The sequence below is a fragment of the Neophocaena asiaeorientalis genome, unplaced genomic scaffold (assembly GCF_003031525.2).
Source record: "Neophocaena asiaeorientalis asiaeorientalis breed wild unplaced genomic scaffold, Neophocaena_asiaeorientalis_V1.1 scaffold472, whole genome shotgun sequence".
Taxonomy (NCBI): Eukaryota; Metazoa; Chordata; class Mammalia; order Artiodactyla; family Phocoenidae; genus Neophocaena; species Neophocaena asiaeorientalis.
In genome coordinates, this window is record NW_020174426.1 from 328212 (window position 1) to 348938 (window position 20727).

At 42.3% G+C, this 20727-nt stretch overlaps 1 protein-coding gene across 5 annotated transcripts in view; it reads left to right on the forward strand.

Annotated features, from left to right (window-relative positions):
- SRPK2 (SRSF protein kinase 2) overlaps window positions 1-20727 on the forward strand; it is a 127262-nt gene that overhangs the window by 85480 nt on the left and 21055 nt on the right. For 4 of the 5 annotated variants that reach the window (XM_024756708.1, XM_024756713.1, XM_024756711.1 and 1 more), the window contains exons 3-10: window positions 413-521; window positions 1247-1334; window positions 1554-1641; window positions 4031-4137; window positions 11601-11766; window positions 12912-12937; window positions 14418-14664; window positions 15275-15757. In XM_024756708.1, coding sequence (XP_024612476.1) covers window positions 413-521; window positions 1247-1334; window positions 1554-1641; window positions 4031-4137; window positions 11601-11766; window positions 12912-12937; window positions 14418-14664; window positions 15275-15757 — 1314 coding nt within the window. The remainder of the gene's footprint in view (window positions 1-412; window positions 522-1246; window positions 1335-1553; window positions 1642-4030; window positions 4138-11600; window positions 11767-12911; window positions 12938-14417; window positions 14665-15274; window positions 15758-20727) is intronic. The other variant, XM_024756710.1, reaches the window with a different exon arrangement.

Sequence of the window (20727 nt, forward strand, 5' to 3'; positions counted from 1 at the left end):
CCACATCCTTTGTTTCGGTGAGTTGTGTTATACTGGCCCCGAAAGATTTGCATTTAACTTGTTGCTTAGAAGAAAAAAGATTGTTTAGAAATGTCAAGAGCTAGAATATACATATTATGTACAGCTAGACTTACAGATAAAACCTCCAGTTATTGTTACAGCGTGCTGGGTGGTTCATTGCTTTTCTAAGTTAAATTAAAAAAAAAAAAAGCCTAAAAGAAAGACATAGGGGGCATTTTTCTCTTGATGAAAGGTAGTCTTGAAAAAATGTTGTATTATTAAATGTTTTTAAATCTGATTTTATTATTTAGGTTTTATTTAATGGTATCAGGAACTGACAAGGAAGAACGAGTTTCCATTACTAGTTTTCTGAAATTTAATTTTCTTCTTTCTTTCTTTTAAATAATAAAAGGTGGCTATCATCCAGTGAAAATTGGAGACCTCTTCAATGGCCGGTATCATGTTATTAGGAAGCTAGGATGGGGACACTTCTCTACTGTCTGGCTGTGCTGGGATATGCAGTAAGTGTTCCTTGTCATTCGTGCTTTTGATTCCTGGTCTGGTTCAACATCTTTATTTTACAACAAGCTAAGGCTGAGGAGCACACCTGCTTCTGTTGTGGCATGTAAAGCGCACTGTGGCACAGGCCTGCCCCACCCCAGACTTGCCCCTCTCACTTTGAAGTTCATTTGCCTGTCATCTTTAAATATTAATTTTCTTCTGCTTTTATACCTGAGGCTTATTCATTGTAATTGCGCTACACTCGGGTCATATTGTTTTTCTAGTAATTCATCCATACCAGAAAAACATTCAAATATAAAATAATAATGTTTAGGCCTTTCCAGTCAGTGGTTTTCGACTCTTTTTGAAAGCCATGACCCATAATATGAAACTGCATCCTTAGAGTACACGTACACATGTGTAGTGTGTGTGTGAATTGAAACAAAAGTGTTATAATACTTGATCTTAACCATTTGTGATGAACTCTGACATCTATCTAGTCTACTTGATTTTTATGAGGACAAAACAGAAACACAAAGCAAAGAAGAGATTGATACATGAACCCACTGCTTTACTGTAACCCCACAATTTGAAAAGTACTATTTTAAAGGAAAGCTTATTGAAAGTCGCTATTTCTTGGAGTTTATTAGAGTTCATTATGATGTCTAGTTTATTAGTCTAGTTTATTAGAGTTATTATAAATGATCATTTCTGTTAAAATTTTTTTAAATGCATTTTTTTTAAGGGGAAAAAGATTTGTTGCAATGAAAGTTGTAAAAAGTGCCCAGCATTATACAGAGACAGCCTTGGATGAAATAAAATTGCTCAAATGTGTAAGTACTACAAAAATGTGAATGATACCAGAAAGGTTAATGATGAAATTTCACGGAGGGATTTTTCTGGGTTTTACTAAATTAATTGAAATTATTTGTAAGTTCAAATACTGAATCTTTTATTTTTTACAACATTTATTAAACAGTTTTGGTTGGTACAATGGAAATGACTTTCAGTCTTAAACACTCCTGTTCTTGAATTCATTTTTCTCTCTATAGGTTCGAGAAAGTGATCCCACTGACCCAAATAAAGACATGGTGGTACAGCTAATCGATGACTTCAAAATTTCAGGCATGAATGGAATACGTATCCTTTCTGATGATTGTGTTGCTTCCTAATGGCTGAATTATGCTCTAGTTTTTCTTTTTACTTTTAAAAAGTGGAAATATTTTAAGCCCTATACACTTGTGTTTGCTGTTTCACTCTCCACGTGCAGCCTCTAGCGTCTTCGTGTTATATGATTCTTGAAAGATGAAAGTTTCTTAGTTATAAGGTGAATTGTTCCTTTTGCTTTTTGAATAGGGAGGCCTTAGTTCTGATTCTGGAAAAGAAGTGTGTCTTACAAGTGGAGCAAGTGCATCTCATGACCTCCCTTTCTCTTTTGAGGATGTCAGTTTTACTTGGGCTGCTGTTAATATTGTTTGCATGCTTAGTAGTTTTGGGGGAGGGAGGGCTCAGGAGGAAGTGAATGGGGGTAGTGTGGAAGGAGCTCTTATCTTTACCCTCCTTCTGCCCAGGGCATTGGTTAAGGACAGCCCCAGGGCTCGCAGTGACAGCAGAATAACGTGTAGCTCAGAGCTTTTGGCACAAGCGGAGAGAAGAGATAATGCCTTTAGTTTCCAGAATGCTGTTTCCATATTTTGGTATTCGATCCTCTGAGATAGCCCTGTATGGGCCTGATCTAAGCAATACCTTCATTCCCCAAGGTTCAGGAATACCGAGCCGTGTATTCATTATCTTGTGACTGGTGAGTGCCGGGTGTGTGTCAAGAGCCAGGCTCTTCTCCTCCTTCCTGATCTTTTATTCTTTCCTTTATCATGTTTGGAACAGATCCAACATTTTGATATTTGACCTGTTCAAGCTCCAGAACCTGAGGACAAAGCCTTCTCCCAGCTTACACCCCAGAATGACAGCTTGTTTCTGCATCTACTAAGACTTAATCCCATAGGGAAGCACTTTCTTCACACCCTATGTATTTGAGGAGGTTTTTATATTTCTTCTAGAGATCAGATTTGAGGATACTAACAAGTTCTGGTGACTGCTGATGTTACCTCACCCTTTGCCTCAAGATCCTTTCTGCTAGCTGCAAAGTACATTTTCCCCTCTTGATCGATAGAAAGATAGAGCTGGTCCTTCTCTGCGCCTGGTCTCCAAGTGAGCCTGTTTGTTTATGTGCAGGCAGGGTAGCCCTTCCTCTTGCATCAGATCTGGGAGGCAGTTCTTAAGACAGCTGATAGAGGGTTTCTTTGGAGAAAACACCTGATTTGTAGGTAAATGGAGGGATTTTTTTTGGATATATATTGAATACGTTCCAGTGGCTCTTTCTACTGTTAAGTAGTCCAGATTTGTCAATGCTTTGAGAACACTCAGGTCATAATTTAGAAGCCTTGGGCTTCGGCTCTATGCCTGCTACTAACTTTAGACCTTAGTTGCCATTTTTTTAATGAGCTTGGGAAATAGTAAGGAACTTCTAGCTTTAGATCATCTATGCCTAAGTCTGTACCACATACGCTGTCCAGTGTCATAGAAATATTTTTCTTATTTTTATTAAAGATATTTAAAGCAATAGTTACTATGATGATGTGGTAGATCCAGATATTGTAAAAAACATTAACTCATCTGACCTTCTTATAGGCCGCATATAGGTCTCCAGGGCTGAACAAAATATTCTCAAAGGGTTTCAGAGCCATTTAAAATCTTTGTGTATGAATGACATGAATATATTTATATGAGGGAATTTGGTGGCTCACAGTTCTGGAGGGTCAGTGGTTGACTAGAATTTCTATTAAAAAACAAAACAAAACAAAACCCAGATTCCTGAGATTTCATTATTATAGGTTGGTCTTAATGGCCATGTCATGTCTTGTGATCATACATCCTTAAAAACTTAAAAATTTAAAAATTGATCTAGTGACCCAGTGAAAGATACTGTTGAAGGAAAAGATTAAATGTCTTCACTGTGTTTGGTAAACTTCTGTTTTATAAAGTGTTTTATGTGACGTATAGGATAGAAATTTACGTAGGCAGGCAGGACACTTAAGGCGGGAGAGTTCTCTATTCTTCTCCTCATCAGTTTCTGTGAGGTTTCAGTCCTGCTCATTTTCGTTAAGGCTGATTGTCAGAAGAAGTGTGCTTGAGAGCGTGGGTAAGTGTGGGGTTGAGTCATGACTCTGCCACCTTTGGGTGGTGTCAGGCAGGAGGGTTCTTTAAACTCCCCGAGGTTTACTCTCCTCATTCCTTATGTTGTTATGAGTACACATTAAATCATGTATGGCACATGGTAGGTACTTAGTATGTGTTAGGTCTTTCTATTTAGGTGAGGAACAGCAAATGACCACTTTTGGTATTATTGATAGTACTGAAGTTGTATTTTATAAAGAAATAATTGTTTTGCCAAGTGCCACAATGATGCTGCTTTTAGTAATTCCGTCACTGCAGGAAATGTATCCAGAAATGATCCTTAACCCTGTCCCAGATGTCTGCATGGTCTTTGAAGTGCTTGGCCACCATCTCCTCAAGTGGATCATAAAATCCAACTACCAAGGCCTCCCAGTACGTTGTGTGAAGAGCATTATTCGACAGGTGAGGCTTATGACGGCAGCCCCCAGCTCCCAATACCTAACTGACTAGCCTTTCAACACGAATTCCTGTCTTAAAAAAAAAAACAAACAAAAAAAAGCATGCACGGGCTTCCCTGGTGGCGCAGTGGTTGAGAGTCCGCCTGCCGATGCAGGGGACACGGGTTCGTGCCCTGGTCCGGGAAGATCCCACATGCCGCGGAGCGACTGGCCCGTGAGCCATGGCTGCTGAACCTGCGCGTCTGTGCTCCGCAACGGGAGAGGCCACAACAGTGAGAGGCCCGCGTACCGCAAAAAAAACAAAACAAAAAAAGCATGCACAAACACATATATATCTCTCTCTCCAGTTTTAGAAATAAATACATATATCACAGTGCATAACATTTTGAACTTATTAAATCAATTTTGTATTTAGTTAATGATAAGCCATTCTGTCTTGTAAAGGGAGTAATATGTAACTGTCAAGCATATATTTCTTTTGGCATATGGATCTTTTTTCAGGTAAGTGATACAGTAAAATGAGAAATTGTTTTATCTAGTATCATTACTACGAAATGTCCCACTTAGTTCCTTAGAAAATAATACAGAAAAAAACATATAATGTATTGTGTTTATTTGCTATTTCTAAGTATTTAGATGAAGGATAAATGGAAGGTAATTTAAGGCATGTTTAAGTTATATATGGAGTACTGTGTTTGTACTTCATTCAATTGCCTTGACAATAGAAAACCTTCCGTTAGTGTGTGGTTCGGTGTTGATGCTGCAGCAGATATTTATAGAATGGAAGTATACACATATGGAAGATTTCCTTCTAATTAGAAATGTTTACCAGATTCAGTTTTCTGCATGGAACATACCAGTCTTTGACTCATTGCCCTTAGAGCCTAAATTAGGGAAGTTGCAGATACGCTTTATTCTGGATTACCTATTCTGATATAATGGATAATTACCATGCATATTTCTGCAGAGTAAGTAATATCAGGGAGGTTGCTTGGTTTGCTTGAGAAGAGGACTTGTTGGTTTGGAGCCCATTCCTTGTCCCCAGGCCCAGAGCTTGAGGTAGACCTGCCTGGGGGTTCTAGACCTGAAATACAGACCTTGATCCATAATTCCTTTTTTTTTTTTTTTTTTAATATTTATGTATTTATTTGGCTGCATTGGGTCTTATCTGCGGCACGCAGGATCTTTTGTTGCGGTGAGCAGGCTTCTCTAGTTGTGGCATGCGAACTCTTAGTTGAACCACTGGAATAGAGGAAAGTGTAATGAGTACACTTAAATCTTGGCAATAGACTTAATTTCACATTCTAACTTTGGCACTTACTACTTTGTGACCCTGATCAAACTACTTAATTTCTGTAAGCCTGTGTCCGCATTTGTCGCATCAGGACGATAATGCATAATTTGTGGCTTTATTGTGCAGATGAGTTTGGAGGGACTGCTGATAAAGCTTTCAGCATGGTGACCAGCACAGAGTAGCCATCCTGTCTCCCCAGCTGCATACTCTGAGCACCGGGAGTCCCAGATCACGTGTTGTAGGTTTCACATCTCTTTGTAGCTTCCTTCACGTCGTAGGAAGTCAAGAAACGTTTCTGAGAGGTTAGCTTTCCCTAAATGAAAGAAGAAATGTATGTTCCTCTTATTCTTACTGTAGAAAGTGGCTGACCTTTCTGTGATCTGAAGGGTTTGTAGATAAAGGTTCCCACTTATTTTTGAAAAGTCGCAGCACAGTTGAATCACTTGCTTTTCCAGGGTTTCCTATACGCTATTATCAATCTTTTGATCAGTTCTTAACTCTCCTTGTTTCGCCCTGGTGACCTTGTGCAGGGTCAGGAAGGGCCATCCTCTGGTTTCTGGTGATCGTGGTGAGGACACCCCCTTGCCTCCTCCAGGCTGCTTCTGTGGCCTCAGGCGTGGGGTGTATTTGCCCCCCAGCTTTCATTTCTTTTTCTTTTAAAATCAGCTTTATTGAAGTGTATTTTATGTTTAGCTTTTATTTCTAAAGCCGAAAGAGGAAAAAGGGTGCTGTGTTGTCAGTGTTTGTTATTTGTGGTGCATTCAAGGTGTACCACAGGTGATGGGGTTTTAAAATGCTGTTGCTGTTCTTTATATTTTTTTAATTAATTAACTTATTTATTTTTGGCTGCGTTGGGTCTTCGTTGCTGCGCACAGGCTTTCTCTAGTTGGGCGAGCGGGGGCTACTCTTCGTTGTAGTGCACGGGCTTCTCATTGCGGTGGCTTCTCTTGTTGTGGAACACGGGCTCTAGGCATGCAGACTTCAGTAGTTGTGGTGCGAGGGCTCAGTAGTTGTGGCTCATGGGCTCTAGAGCCGCGGGCTCAGTAGTTGTGGCGCATGGGCTTAGTTGCTCTGCAACATGTGGGATCTTCCCAGACCAGGGCTCGAACCCGTGCCCCCTGCATTGGCAGGCGGATTCTTAACCACTGCGCCACCAGGGAAGTCCCTGTTGCTGTTCTTTAAACGTGGCTTTTATTTTCTTCTGTACTCGAAAGGGTAGCCGATATTTTACTTTTTAAAACCTTATGGTTTAATTCATTGCCCTGTCCAGAAACCTTGTGAAGAAGTGACTGCTTGCCGTTAAATGAAGCTTGGTAAGGGCAAGGCTCTGAATTTGGTGACTTTGCTACGATACGTAGGTACAGCGTGTAGCTCTGGATTTTTGAGTTATCATTAACTCTTTCTGTTATCATGCTTGTCACTAACATTTATTATGCTCTTTCAGGCATTCACAGTTTTCAGTGCTTGCTTTGTATTATGCTGTCTATTCCTCACCACAGCTTTGTGAGGCCAGAGGTGTTCTTACCTTCACTCTGAGGAAGGTGTTAAAAGTTTTCCACAGGCCCCCAGTTACTGTGGGGAATCAAGACTGGAATACAGGTGGTGCAATCCGGAATCCATGCTCTTGACTGCCGGGTAGTGTGAAATGTCTGCATAGAAAGACTGGGGAGCATTTTAAATGACAGCATGTCTTGTGAAGAGGATGCATTCATGTCTCTGTTTGTGGAAATGGTTTACTTCTACGTTTGTCTGCGTTTAGTATTTATTTACCATTTAAATGATCTCACAGGTCCTTTTGTCAATGAATGCATTATGATCAAGGCAGTATTGTTCAATTTTAGAATAGAGTATTAATTTTAAGTTGATAAACATTTTTATGTTCTTGGATTTGATCAGTGTGGTAGTACATGTGATTCTGTACTAACTTGGAATTCTCCTCCTCAAAATGTTGGGTATGCAGCTCAGAAATCTGGGGAAGTCGCTCCTTCAAGGGAGTTGAGCCCCTTTCCCAGCTCATTCCTCTGTGCTTCCTCAGCGCTGGGCGCAGTGTTTTAGCTTTCATCCTGACGATGTTCACGAGTGAAGTACAGCTGCTGAATTTTCTCATTAGTTCTCACTAGTCAGAGTTAGAAAGAAGAAGGAGCAGAGGGCGATTTCGGGACAGAGCGGATGAGGACAGTGTCCCCTGGCTCTAGTCCTCTGTGAGTGAGGCAGGTATTCGCCACACTTCTCCATTCAGTCTGGCATGTGCTCGTCTGAGCAGCTTGTAGCATTTACCTCCTGTCTGTCCTAGCGAGGAAGAGAGATCCGGTGGGTGCCTTCACTTTCCAGTAGCAAAGCTTCTGGCTTGAGGAGAGCCCTCTGCTGTCTCGCTCCACCCCTGCAAGCATCAGTGTCTCGGAGCAGTGCTGCCGGTCTGGTTCCCCACCCCCACCCCCCGGCGCTGCGTCACAAGGCCTTGCCCCGTCTGCTCGCCCTGTGTCCTTTGTTAAGGTGCCCATGTTGTGACCAGAGTCAGGAGACACTGTGGACAGTTGCTGTCCTTGTGTTCCTCTGTGCATGTTAGAATTTGGGAGGAAGCTCATTCTGGGTGGCCAGCAGGCCAGGGAGACACCTTCACGTGAAACCTCCACATTAATTATTCCCAACTCCCTCCTTTTATGTCTGCGACAGGACCTATTTCTAGCACGCCGAGGTGGAGAAGAGCCAGTTTATGTTGTTAACACCATAACAGACAGTCTCTGACACGGTTCATAGGTACCTAGAAGAAACGTTAGAGACTGTGCTGACCAAGCCCTTGTTTTCTGGCTGAATTTGAGGTCAGGGAAGGGGAGCCATAGCTAGTCAGTTCCTGAACCAGAGCACGGACTCTGCCTCCAGGTCTGCACTGCTGCTGACTCACATGCAGAAAACTGGCCCCGCCCTGGGGTGTGATCTCCGTCCCCCACGTGGGATGCAGCCCCGTCAGGGACCCCTCTGTGGCTATGCTGATCGCCGACTCCTGGTCAAGCGGATGGCAGCCCGGGGCCTCTGCAGCCTGTGCTGCCTCCTGCTGGTGAGGCTAAGTATGGTTTGTAGGCAAGAGAGACACACTGTGATGAGACAAGTGAGGCAACAGAGGTCTGTCCTGGGGCATGAAGCTTGCTTGATTCATTGATTGTTTTTTTTTTCACGATCATAATTATTCAGTGTAAATGGTTGTAAGGTTGCCCATCATTATTGTCGGATTCTGGATTCTGGGGTGCTTAATTGCTTTAAGTTCACTGGCTGTGAACAGAAATACTGTTTTTGAAAATAAACCATTCTTCTTATAGCTAAAGATTTTTTTAAAAATATATTAGTCTAGAATTAAAAGGATCAGAGTTTTATCAGGTAGAGCCCATTCATATTATAGATGGGAGAAATGAGACCCAGAGAAATTTAATAAGTGACTTAGAAATTTAATAAGTTATGGTTATTAAGTCAGTATCAATACAAGTCTTCTGACTTAGTTCATTTCTACCATTTAGTTTGAATTTCCTGTGAGCTAGACCATGTATTTGTGAGTTTTCCATACATTATTTCTAATTCTTACCATATTTCTGTCTAATGGATATGTTCCCCCTTTTATAGATATGAAAATGGAAGCTCAGGCAGCTTAAGTACCTTGCCTAGGGAATGAGTGATTGAGCAGTAATACAGGAGTGGTCTGAGTCCCAAGGTCGTGATTTACACAATGCGCCATGCTGTCTCTTAACTGTTTCCTTTAAGATTTGTGTTATCTTAATTGACTTAATTTATCCCGGTGATAGTCTGTTCCTTATGTTCATTGTCAGAAACAAGCTGTGCTTCTTGAGGAAGGTTAACCCAGTTGAGTGCGACAGCCAGTATTAAAAATCTGGAACCTTAAATTCTTACTGAAGACACTTTGCTCCTCTCAAGTGCCTCATTGTCATTGGAATTCATTTAACACCTTTGGATACTGGATCACGTTAACTCTTATCTGAGTAGCTTCTCACACAGTAAAACAACCTAAGAACTATGGAAGAACTAAGGTGGAAAGTTAGGAGCAACTTGTGCATGGGTGGTGGTGAAAAGATATTTTTGGAAAGATGCTGACATTTTAACTTTGAGTTAATATTTGATGATTGAAATGAAGTTTCAGTTGGAATAATTTAAAACAGTTTAAAGTTTCTAAAAACTCTTAATTCCTTTTACTCCCGCAGGCTGGAAGTCATCAGTGTACCTGTCCATTAATTTCTTGTACTTCTCATAATTTCTCTTGTTATTCAGATATAAAAACTCTACATGATATTTCAGTTTGTTGAGAGAAGATACGTGAATGCCAGTGAATAACATACAGGCTCGTTGGATCGTGTTCCCTTCAGGATTATAACCTTATTCTCTATGGAAATATATAATGATCTCTTTCTTCCTATTGGTTCTTTGACATTTTAAACATAATTTAAATATATTCTAATCGAAGTATTATCTAAAACATTCGATATTAATCCTAAGGTAAAAAGTCAAGGCCCAATGGAGACAGGGAACTTCTACTGCTATGTGTCAGACATCTAGAAGGGTGTATGGTCTGTTACAGGAGCTCAACTGTTGTTCAGTCAGTGAAGTCATGTAAAAGTATTTCCAAGGAAAAGTTTTTTTAGATATGTGTGGGGATTTTCATCTTGTTTAAGAGATAGGTCTCCCTTTCATTTTCTTCTGAAACCTCTTTCCCTTGAGTTACTAATGTTTTGTCGTCTGTTAAGATTGTTTAGCCAGGAACTCAAGGTAGACAGGAGCATTGGGTTTTTTGCTGAGAACTTGTCAGAGCTGATTGATATTATATATCTTCGGCTTGTCTTTTTGTCACTTCCTTGTCTAGTGTCGTCAAGGCCCCTAAATGACTTAAAATGTTTGAATGAGGATGTTTATCAAATGTTAATGTTTATTGAGCTTGTAGAGTTTCTGATGTATGGGAACATGAACTGTACTTTTTAAATATTTTTTTCCTTATGGAAAGAATTGCAACAATTCCCCTCTAATGGAAATAATTCCAGAAAAACTTTGGCCTTGCATTTAGGTCACCATACTCTGTAATTTTTGTGATATATATGATATGTAAATGATATATATAATAAGTACATGAGTATCTTGGCTTAGCATTTTCTTTTAGTTCAGTGCTATAGTGTTGCCTGGATACCAGGGCTATTTAATCCTCCTTTCCTGCAGTATTAAAAATGTACACACATCATTAGCCATTATTGGAATGCAGATCAATGAGATACACACTTCACACCCAGTAGGGTGACTAAAATAAAAAGACAAGTATTGGCCATGATGAAAAAATTGGAGTCCTCTCACGTTGCTGATTGGAGTGTAAAATGGTGCAGCCATAGTATAAAACAGTTTGGCAGCTCATTGAAAGGCTAAATATAGAGCTACCGTATGACCCAACGACTGCACTCCTAGGCATATACCCAAGAAAAATAAAAAACATATGTCCACACAAAAACTTGTACATGAATGTTCATAGCAATATTATTGATAATAGCCATAAAATGGAAACAACTCAGATATTCATCAAGTGAATGAAATGTGGTATTTTCAATGGAATATTAGTTGGCATTTAAAGAAATGCGGTATTGATACATGCTACCCTTGGATGGACCTTGAAAGTACTGTGCCAGTTACAAAAGACCACTCTGTATCATTCCACTTACATAAAATGTCCAGACCCAGCAAAGTAGATTAGCGGTTGCCTAGGGCTGGAGGAGTTGGGAGGAGAGGGGGAGTGACAGCTAATGGGTGTACAGTGTTTTCTTCTTTGTGTGATGAAAATGTTCTAAATTAGATAGTGGTGAGGGCTATACATCTAGAAACCATTGAATGGTACCTTTAAAAGGGTGAATTGTGTGACATGTAAATTATACCTCACTGAAGTTGTTATTTAAAAGAGTATATGTATGGATGCATTTGCTTCCATGAGCATAAATTATCTCCAGGATGATACACATTGCTTGCTTCTGGGAAAGAGCTGGGTTCCTCTGGGGGCCGGGGTGGGAGGAAGATTTTTACTAAAACCCTTTGTATCCATTGTATTTTGTACCTTGTAATGATTTTAACTATTATACAAACAAATGTTAAATAATAAAAGTATTAATAAGTCATCTCCTCTCTTGATTTCACGTGATCAGGTCCTTCAGGGGTTAGATTATCTACACAGTAAGTGCAAGATCATTCATACTGACATAAAGCCGGAAAACATCTTGATGTGCGTGGACGATGCATATGTGAGAAGGATGGCAGCCGAGGCCACCGAGTGGCAGAAAGCGGGCGCTCCTCCTCCTTCGGGGTCTGCAGGTGAGGGCTGAGCCAGCTTTGTTTCAGTCTGTGCGGGGCATTGAGAGCCTGCCAGGTTGTACACTGGGGGCAGTTGAGTCAGATGTGTATGTATTAGGGGCTTTTGTAAGAGCCTGATGACTAGAAGCAGCTAGACCTTTTTCTTAAGCAGGAAGATGCCCCAGTTAAGTTATACTTTAATGTTTGAATTACTTTGTCCTCCCTTAAAAGGTCATTGACCTCTTACCTGCTGCTTCATCTCCTTGGAACACTGTCCTGTGTTGCCCACTTCTCTGCAGAGGACTGTCTCTTATAGCAAGAGGTCTCATGTAGCCGACGTTCAGTCGTCAGAGTGCTTCCTTGACTCCAGTGAGCACAGCTACATCAATCTGAGTCTAGCTGGTGGATTTAGAATTAGTTTCAAAAGACTTCAGGGTGGGAGAAGACCAGCTGACTTGAGTATTGGTGTATGTAGTTTAATTTCTGGTTTTCGCAGTGTCGTGGTGGCAGTGAAGTGTGGACGGTGCTTTCACCCTCTCTTCACGTGCTGTCTGCCCTAGTGTGTTGTCAGGCAGGCACGAGGACTGCAGGGCAAAAGCCCTCTGTCTGCCTGGGGCTCTTGGGACATGCACCACTTCTGAATCTCGTTTTCTAACATCAGGGTGTTTTTTAGATCACGGAACCATAGTCTATCAAGCTTCTGACACTGGCCAAGTCTGTTCGTGTGATTTCTAGAATATTTGCCGCAGTATTGGACTTAACTTTAGTTGTATAAACTTGTGAAAAAGTTTTCAAACATAGTTGTGTAAGTGAATTGTTCATTTCATTGTCTTTAAACAAATTTGGTTGGATGACTCTTCTCCGTTTTCTTATCAGTCAGTGCTTTGGGATTGTCTGTTTTTGAAATGAATGCGTATTTAATTTTAGATAAGTAAGAGAAATGACTCCATATGAACCACTGTGGCTTTGCCTTTTAAGAGCCAATCATTTGTTTGAGTTGGATAAACTTTAGGTCTCTCTGATTCAGAAGTTTTAATATTTAACAGTTGTTGAAGTTGCATAGCCATTAAAAGACAGTAGTTATTTCATTTTACAGTTCAGATTACCTACATAAAGATAAGTATCTATTTCGCTCTAAATGTTCATTTTATTTTGTTTTGTTCTAGTGAGTACTGCTCCACAGCAAAAACCTGTAAGTACCTACACATATACTTATATTCACCTCCATGTCAAAAGTGACTATTCATTATTGAACTTTTCGAATTGTAACATTAGTTTTTGTTTCTTTCTGCAACAATTTTTCATTAAGGATTGTTCGGGGGAATTGGTTGTGCATTTTTTTGTTCCATTCTCAATCACAGATGTTGTAATGTATTTTAATATAAAAGACAGTCATGTTTATAAATGCTGGGTATCCTTGATTATGTAAGACAATGTTTTGATAAGGTGAAGTGATTTTTGGAGTTGGGGGATAATTTAGAGCTGTCCCAAATTCTGTCTTTGTTTTCCTCATGCACTTTCTGGAGTGCTCTTGGCTGAGTCTGGTAAAATGTGAGGTTATAGAGATAAGGGTTTTAAGAGTGATTGTTCCAAAAACACTTTATATTATTTCTGATCTGCCTCTAAGTTACCTGTTTTTCTGAAGCTGCTGTTGTGATTTTTTTACTTCCAGGTAGTAGTTAAATATGAAAGAGTATTATCTTTGTGGTCCTGTCAGAATGCTGAGTGTGAGCAAATGAAACAAGCTGTTTGGAATTAAATCCTACCCCAGCGGAGCTAAACCTGGCTTGGTTCCAGTCGAGCATAGAATATATATATGTATATATATGTATGTCTTGAGTTGATGGGTCATCTACAAGTTTTAAAAGATCTTTATGAACCAGAAGCTTTTGGAAGGAAATGTGTAGAGCTTCAGAGTGCTGCCAGCAGCCCTCAGTTTGGAATGGAAGTCTGAGTAGGAGAGGGAGATGTAAGAATTATTCCACCTGGCCTGCTGAGTTCTGCTGTGGCTTGAGCAGCTTGTTTTGATTATTGACTCTGTGAAAGACTGGAGGCTCTCGTTGCCAGTACTTTCCAAGTCAGCTCGCCATGATTGGAGGCAGACTGAAACCATGGCTTTTTCTTTTTTCCTTTTATTTCATGTGCTCATTTTTTACAGTTCCTGCAGTCTTGGCTGTTGATAACAGCTCAGGGTGTGAGACCCAAACGCAGACAGTGCTGTTGACCAACAGTGAATGAAATACACCTGATTTGGCAGGCAGTTGAGTAAGACAGTTAAGGAGAAGGGGACATTGTTACTTTATAGACAGGCAGCAGCAAATAAAACTTGCAAGAGGTGCTTCTTGTTTAAAGGCAAGAGTATCTATCTCAGCATATTTAGTTCTTCTTAGAGTTTAAAGGGGAAAGACTTGCTGCATTTAAGCTATATCCCTCTAAGGCCAAGACCTGGTAGTAGTCCCGTTACGTGATATTAGCACTGGTTTCTTTTTTTTCTGGTTTTGCTGTAACCCTAACCGTGATGTGGATCTCGTGTCTGGGCATGTGATTTTAATTGAACGCGACCTGAGAAAAACAGCCTGTGTTGGTATTTGCCATGCTGCCAGCATTTACGCTGCTGCATGGTGCTTTAAAAAGAAGCAAACTGACCGTGGTATTTTCTTAACATGTTGTAGATAGGAAAAATATCTAAAAACAAAAAGAAAAAACTGAAAAAGAAGCAGAAAAGGCAGGCTGAGTTATTGGAAAAGCGCCTGCAGGAAATAGAAGAATTGGAGCGAGAAGCTGAAAGGAAAATAATAGAAGAAAACGTCACATCAGCTGTACCTTCCAATGAGCAAGATGATGAATACCACCCAGAGGTGAAACTAAAAACAGCAGGATTAGAGGAGGCAGCCGAGGGTGAGACTGCGAATAACAATGGTCAGTGGAATCTGGAGACAGGGCTGCATAGGAGCCCAGGAGCTCCCACAGTAGGGACCCGCCCGGTCACCAGGCAGGGTGACTTGGTGCTGCGCTGATGCTTCAGACAGGAGGGTGGTTCTCTCCGAGGCCTTATTGGAGAGCGTGGGGAGTTGTTTGGTACTTGCTTTGTAAAATGTGTGCCAGAAATACGTTAATATTTCAAAATAGTTTTTTTTTTTTTTTAATGTCAAACGTCTGAGAAACACCATGTCTTTATCATGCTAATGATTGTCCTTCATTTTGTAATTAAGCTTTTACTTAACGGTAGTGTACACTCAGACTTTTTCTGAAGATTATAGAGGAGAGGGTAGAAATGGAAGTACAGCTCCATTTATGCCCATTTTCCCAAAGAGCTAACTTTTTCTAATAAGAGTAGGCCAGTTATTTAATAAATGAAAGATAAGATTTAGAGTACCTAAAGATTTTACCCTGAGAGCCAAGAGGTGTCTGCTCTGTAGCACATGAAATTAGCGCATTCGAATTTGTCTCTTGTTGGAGGAGATAAGTGCCTACTGCACTCTGTTACGGAGAGAGACAAGTTCTCATTCTTACCCTTCAACTTTTTAAGGCGAAGCTGAGGACCAGGAGGAGAAAGAAGACACTGAGAAAGAAAACACCGAGAAAGACGAAGACGATGTTGAGCAGGAACTCGCGAATGTAGACCCTACTTGGATGGAATCACCCAAAACCAATGGCCATATTGAGAATGGCCCATTCTTACTGGAACAGCAGCTGGACGAGGAAGACGATGATGAGGAAGATTGCCCAAATCCCGAGGAATATAACCTCGATGAGCCAAATGCAGAAAGCGATTACACATATAGCAGCTCCTACGAACAATTCAATGGTGAATTGCCAAATGGACGACATAAAATTCCTGAGTCCCAGTTTCCAGAGTTTTCCACATCGTTGTTCTCTGGGCCCTTAGAACCTGTGGCTTGTGGCTCTGCACTTTCTGAGGGATCCCCGCTTACCGAGCATGAGGAAAGCAGTCCATCCCATGACAGAAGCAGGACAGTTTCAGCCTCCAGCACTGGGGATTTGCCAAAAAGTAAGTGTCCCTTTCCATCAGGTGTCTGCTTTCAGTGGTCCAAGTGTCATACCCTTGACACATGCTGTGAAGGGAATTGGCTGGAGATGGTAAAGCCGGGTATGTATGCGTTAACCATTTTCATTTTATTACTTCTGTACTCATGAATAAGTTAATGTAATTTTAAATGTATTCTGTGCCACTAGGCTCTCTCTTTCTCTTTGCATATCAGGTCCCATTTCTGAGTTTTTTTCCTTGTAATTTTAAATATATTCTGTGCCACTAGGCTCTCTCTTTCTCTTTGCATATCAGGTCCCATTTCTGAGTTTTTTCCTTCTTCCTGTCTTTCGCTAGTGAGCATACATTTGCAGAAACCTTCCAAGCCTAGCATCTCATCCCTGTAGCTTTTTAGCGTGTGTAGTTTAATTCAGAATTTGTACTTCCACCTGACAGTGTTATATTTAGTTTTTGGTTTTTTGTTTTGTTTCGTTTCTATTCAAGGAACAATGTGCCTGCTCTTTATTTGTGGTGAGGAGGAAGTGTCTTACTTTATTTTGATAGCTGTTCTTGATTATAAGATTCTTCTTTTGACATTTTAAAGGAAGCGGTGTGGGTTTAAATGTGATGGTGATGCATATATATCAAAACCTGATTTTGAGGGTGAGTGCTACATGACAGATCTCTGCCTGTGGCATGCTAGGGGACTTCAGTAGGCAAACCCTTGGTGTCACACACAGTTGGTCTCCATTCTGGCCCACAGTGGAAGAGCTCCGAAACCTCCTCTGCTCCCTCTGCTGGCAAGAATGTTAACACATGGTGAGTCAGTTGATGAGCCGGCCCTGCAAATAGCTCAAGATGTTCTGCAGCCCCTTTGATTCCAGTAGCTGAGAGACCTGCAAAGCCTTCTCTGTTACTCAATGGCCACAGCTAGTCATCCTAAGGAGATATATATAATTTTTAATTGGACAGACACATTCTGCTCCTGTTTACCTTTACCCTGACCAGAGGGTTTGAAGGTGCGTAATGAAATGCCTTCACGAGGAATGTAGCCTCATCTGAGGAAAAAGCCACCTCTGTGTCTCCTTTACTCTCATTCTGCTCCCATATTACTGCTGACACTTTTGGTTACCAAGCACATGTGTGTAGGGGTGTCTCCCCACCTAAACAGTTCTCCGGCAACAGCTCGGTGTCTTGCAATTGAAGTGAGGTCTGACACTACTTGGAGAGAGTGTCAGATCCCAGGGTTAAGGGCTCAGTCTCACAAGACTGTGTCGGTCTCCCCCTGCACTCCCCCCACATCCATCCCAAGTCCATGTTGTCACCGGTGCTTCTGAACAATCGGCTGTAAGTCAGAGGTTCCTGTGACGCTGCCCTGGGGCTGGATTAATTTGTTAGAGCAGCGCACGGAACTCAGGAAAACAGTGTACTTGCTAGACAATCAGTTTATCAAACAAGGATGTAAGTCAGGAACATCCAGATGGAAGGGGTGTGTAGGGCATGGTGGATGGGAAAGGAGGGAGGCTTTCACACTCTTGCTAGAGACACCACCCTTCCTGCAGTCTCTCACGCATTCCTTCATATCGTGGACTCATGAATTTTTTTTTCTCTTTAATTAACATGTCGAATTGTGTGTTATCGTTTACAGCTTTTTTTTTGAATGCCAGGATTATCCCACATTTGGTCTGTGTGAGCCCCCTCAGGTTGGCTCTTAAGTCCTTTTGACAGAACCCCGTTATTCCTCAGGTGCCCCCTTGCTCTTCTAGAACCATGTGCCCAGGTTCATACTTGCCCTGCCCCAGGCTGGAGTTGGCCATGTCTCCAAGTAATTTTTGCTATTGATATTTTTTACATGTTTTTTATAATGTACATAATGTATAGGGACAGTAATATGTAAAGTTCATAAACATGCACATATTGAAACGAGTGTTCAAACATCTCTTACTGATGGAGTAAACAGTGCAAAGGTTTAGTAATCTCAAGTGTAGCGGGGTCTCTTCCCCGTTTATCCTTGAGACGTAATAACAGGTGTCTGTGTGAACGTGGCTCATGGCTCATGCTTCTGTGCCTTTGCTGACGCCTCCCTCCTCCCTCCTGCCTGGAGTGCTTCCTCCTGTGTGTTTGGGCACACCTCTTTTCTTCTGTTGGGTCCTCACTGTGTTCCCTGGCAGGTCCCAGTTCTTGTTCCCCTCTTTTCCTGCTGGTCACACTTTTCTTCACTGTGTGTTCGTTGTTCGTTTCCACTGTCTTCCTCTTCACTAGGATGGAAACGCTTTGAGAGTGCTGTGTATTTCCGTCTTTGTATCCTCAGCATCTAACTCAGTGCTAAGATAAGCATTTATTGAATAATGAACCAACCAATCAGTGATACCTGACTATATTCTTCCATCCTTCCCGTTCTCCCACCTTTGCCCATTCACAGTCAGAATTTTACTTTGTCCAAAACACATCCTGTCCCCAGCACCCTGGCTGTTGCGTGAATATTGCATCCGGGAGAAATAGGAGGTCTGTTTTTTTTCATTGAGCCTAGTCTCTTACCAAGCTGACCTTTTCATTGATCCAGTCATTTATTTGGAGGCACTCGGCTTGGGTTTGCAGCCTGGTCTTTGGATAACCGTGGACAGCCTCCTGCAGGGGAGGTGTTTTGTTTCCTACATGGAAGGGGTATGGTCTAGAGACTGGAAGTTGGCCACCAGGTACTACGAGAACATGAGGCGAGAGAAACATCCTTCCCTGAGTTTGTGTAGATCCTTGTCGTTAGAGCAGAATGGATACATTAGGAAATAGTAGAAGAAAAGCTGGGGCCACAATGAGAAGATTGAGAAAGAACTTACATGCCAGGCTAAGGATGTGAACTTCTCCCTGGAGTAGTTTTGTAGCCTTTGAAGGTTGAGAAGAGGAGGGTTCCTCTTGGGTTATTACTGCTGGAGCCGTAGCACGTATCTGGGCTCAGCACATCTGAAGTACAAAGGCCTGGGAGCAGGGTGGTACGTGCAAGGTGTATGTTGAATCCTTTCCCCCTCACCTAGTAGTGACCCATGTCAGTGGCAGTGCTTGGCTAGGCTGCTGGAACATGACTCCACACTCTTCTCACTCCACTGTTGCTCCTAGTCTGTTCCCCAAGGAACAGTCCCAAGAGAGCCTTTTTTTTTTTTTTAAGCGGTACGCTGGCCTCTCACTGTTGCGGCCTCTCCCGTTGCGGAGCACAGGCTCCGGACGCGCAGGCTCAGTGGCCATGGCTCATGGGCCCAGCCGCTCCGCGGCATGTGGGATCCTCCCAGACCGGGGCACGAACCCGTGTCCCCCGCATTGGCAGGAGGACTCGCAGCCACTGCGCCACCAGGGAAGCCCCCCGAGAGAGCTTTTGAAAGCACATTCCACCCCCCACCGTGTAGCATAACCCGCAGAGGCGTCATTCTCTAAAGCTTACAGCCCTGTACTGTCCGTCCCGGCCGCGCTCTTTCTGGTATCGTTCGCCACCTGCCTCTATGTCCCCTGCTCATTCTGCCCCTCCCACACTGTCTTCTTTCTGAGCTTTCTCAAGGTTGCAAGCTTGGCACTTTCCACCTGCTGTCCTCTCTGCCCAGAGCGTCTCTCCTCTGTGCCTCCCTTTGTTCAGGCCTCTCCTCACAGGTCACTTTCTCAGAAAAGACGCCGTCTGCACACCCGCCCGTGGCCAAACACCCTCATCAGTAGCCATCTCCTTTCTCCGCTGTGCTTTTCTTCTTAGCAGGTAGAGCTACTTGACATGATGTGTGAATCATTCATTTTATTTATCACCCATATTCCCAGCAAGTGCGTGAGTTTCCTAATTTGGGATGTGGTGGCGGAACCTTGTATGTCTTGTTGATTCTCTTCCCAGTGCCAGGGCAACGTCTGGCACATAGAGGGGACTCAGTAAATACTCACAGTACCTATTTGTGAACAAATAGGTCAGGTTTGGGCATTAAGTCTCCTAGTTCTGCTCTTTCTTTGGGCTGGTACTAAGTCTCCTGCATATAAAGAGGGTACCCATGCCTTCCTTGTAAGGGTGTTTTAAACATAAAAGTGTCAGTGTGGGGCTGCTTCATCACTGAGGCCCCACCGGCTGCCGTTTTCCTGGTTCCTAGGGTCACCTCAGATGGAGTGAATACCGTGTCACCCAGAGACCAGGTTATCAGAATGACTTCAGGACTCCAGCCCTTCCTGAAGAGAAGTCTTCCTGCCTCTCTCTTCCCACTCTTCATTCCCTCCTTGGTAGAAGCAGAGAGCAGGGAAGAGCTGTGGTAGTTGCATGATAGTGCCTGAATCACGGGGGGTGATCTGATTTCTGGGCAAAGCAAAACTCGTACGACTGCACAAGAAGTGTGGCTGTCCCTGTGTTTAAACGGGCCTTTTTGAGTGTTGTACTCAGGTAACCTTTTACAGATTACCTAGAGCAGGAAACTAGCACGCTGGGAAAAGAAGTGCAAGCGGATTCTCTTTTACGTCCTTTGCGTTCTTAATACAGTTAAAATTTTGAGGTAAATTCCCTAGTATCATCTGGAATGCCTCGTGCGCCTGGTAACCACGCACAGAGAGGAGAATAACAGCATGTCACCAAAGAGACTTGGTCTAGTGCTCATAAGTGAGGGATATTAAATACAAAGAAACTGTACAGGTGGCCCCTGAATTAACCATGGTTCGATTGTACGATGGTGCGAAAGCGAAACGCACTCTGTAGAAGCTGTGCTTCACATCTTGAATTGTGATCTTTTCCCGGGCTAGCGACACACTGCACCATCCCACCTTGTGATGCTGGGCAGCCCCCAGGCAGCCACGCGATCACACGAGTGGACAGCTGGCACAGGTGCAACCACTCTGTGCCCAGACAGCCCTTCTGTCTTTCACTTTCAGTACAGGATGCAGTGAATTACATGAGATATTCAACACAGTTTATTATGAAGTAGGCTTTGTGTTAGTTGTTTTTTTGCCCAACTGTGGGCTAACGTAAGTGTCCTGAGTGATGTTGAAGT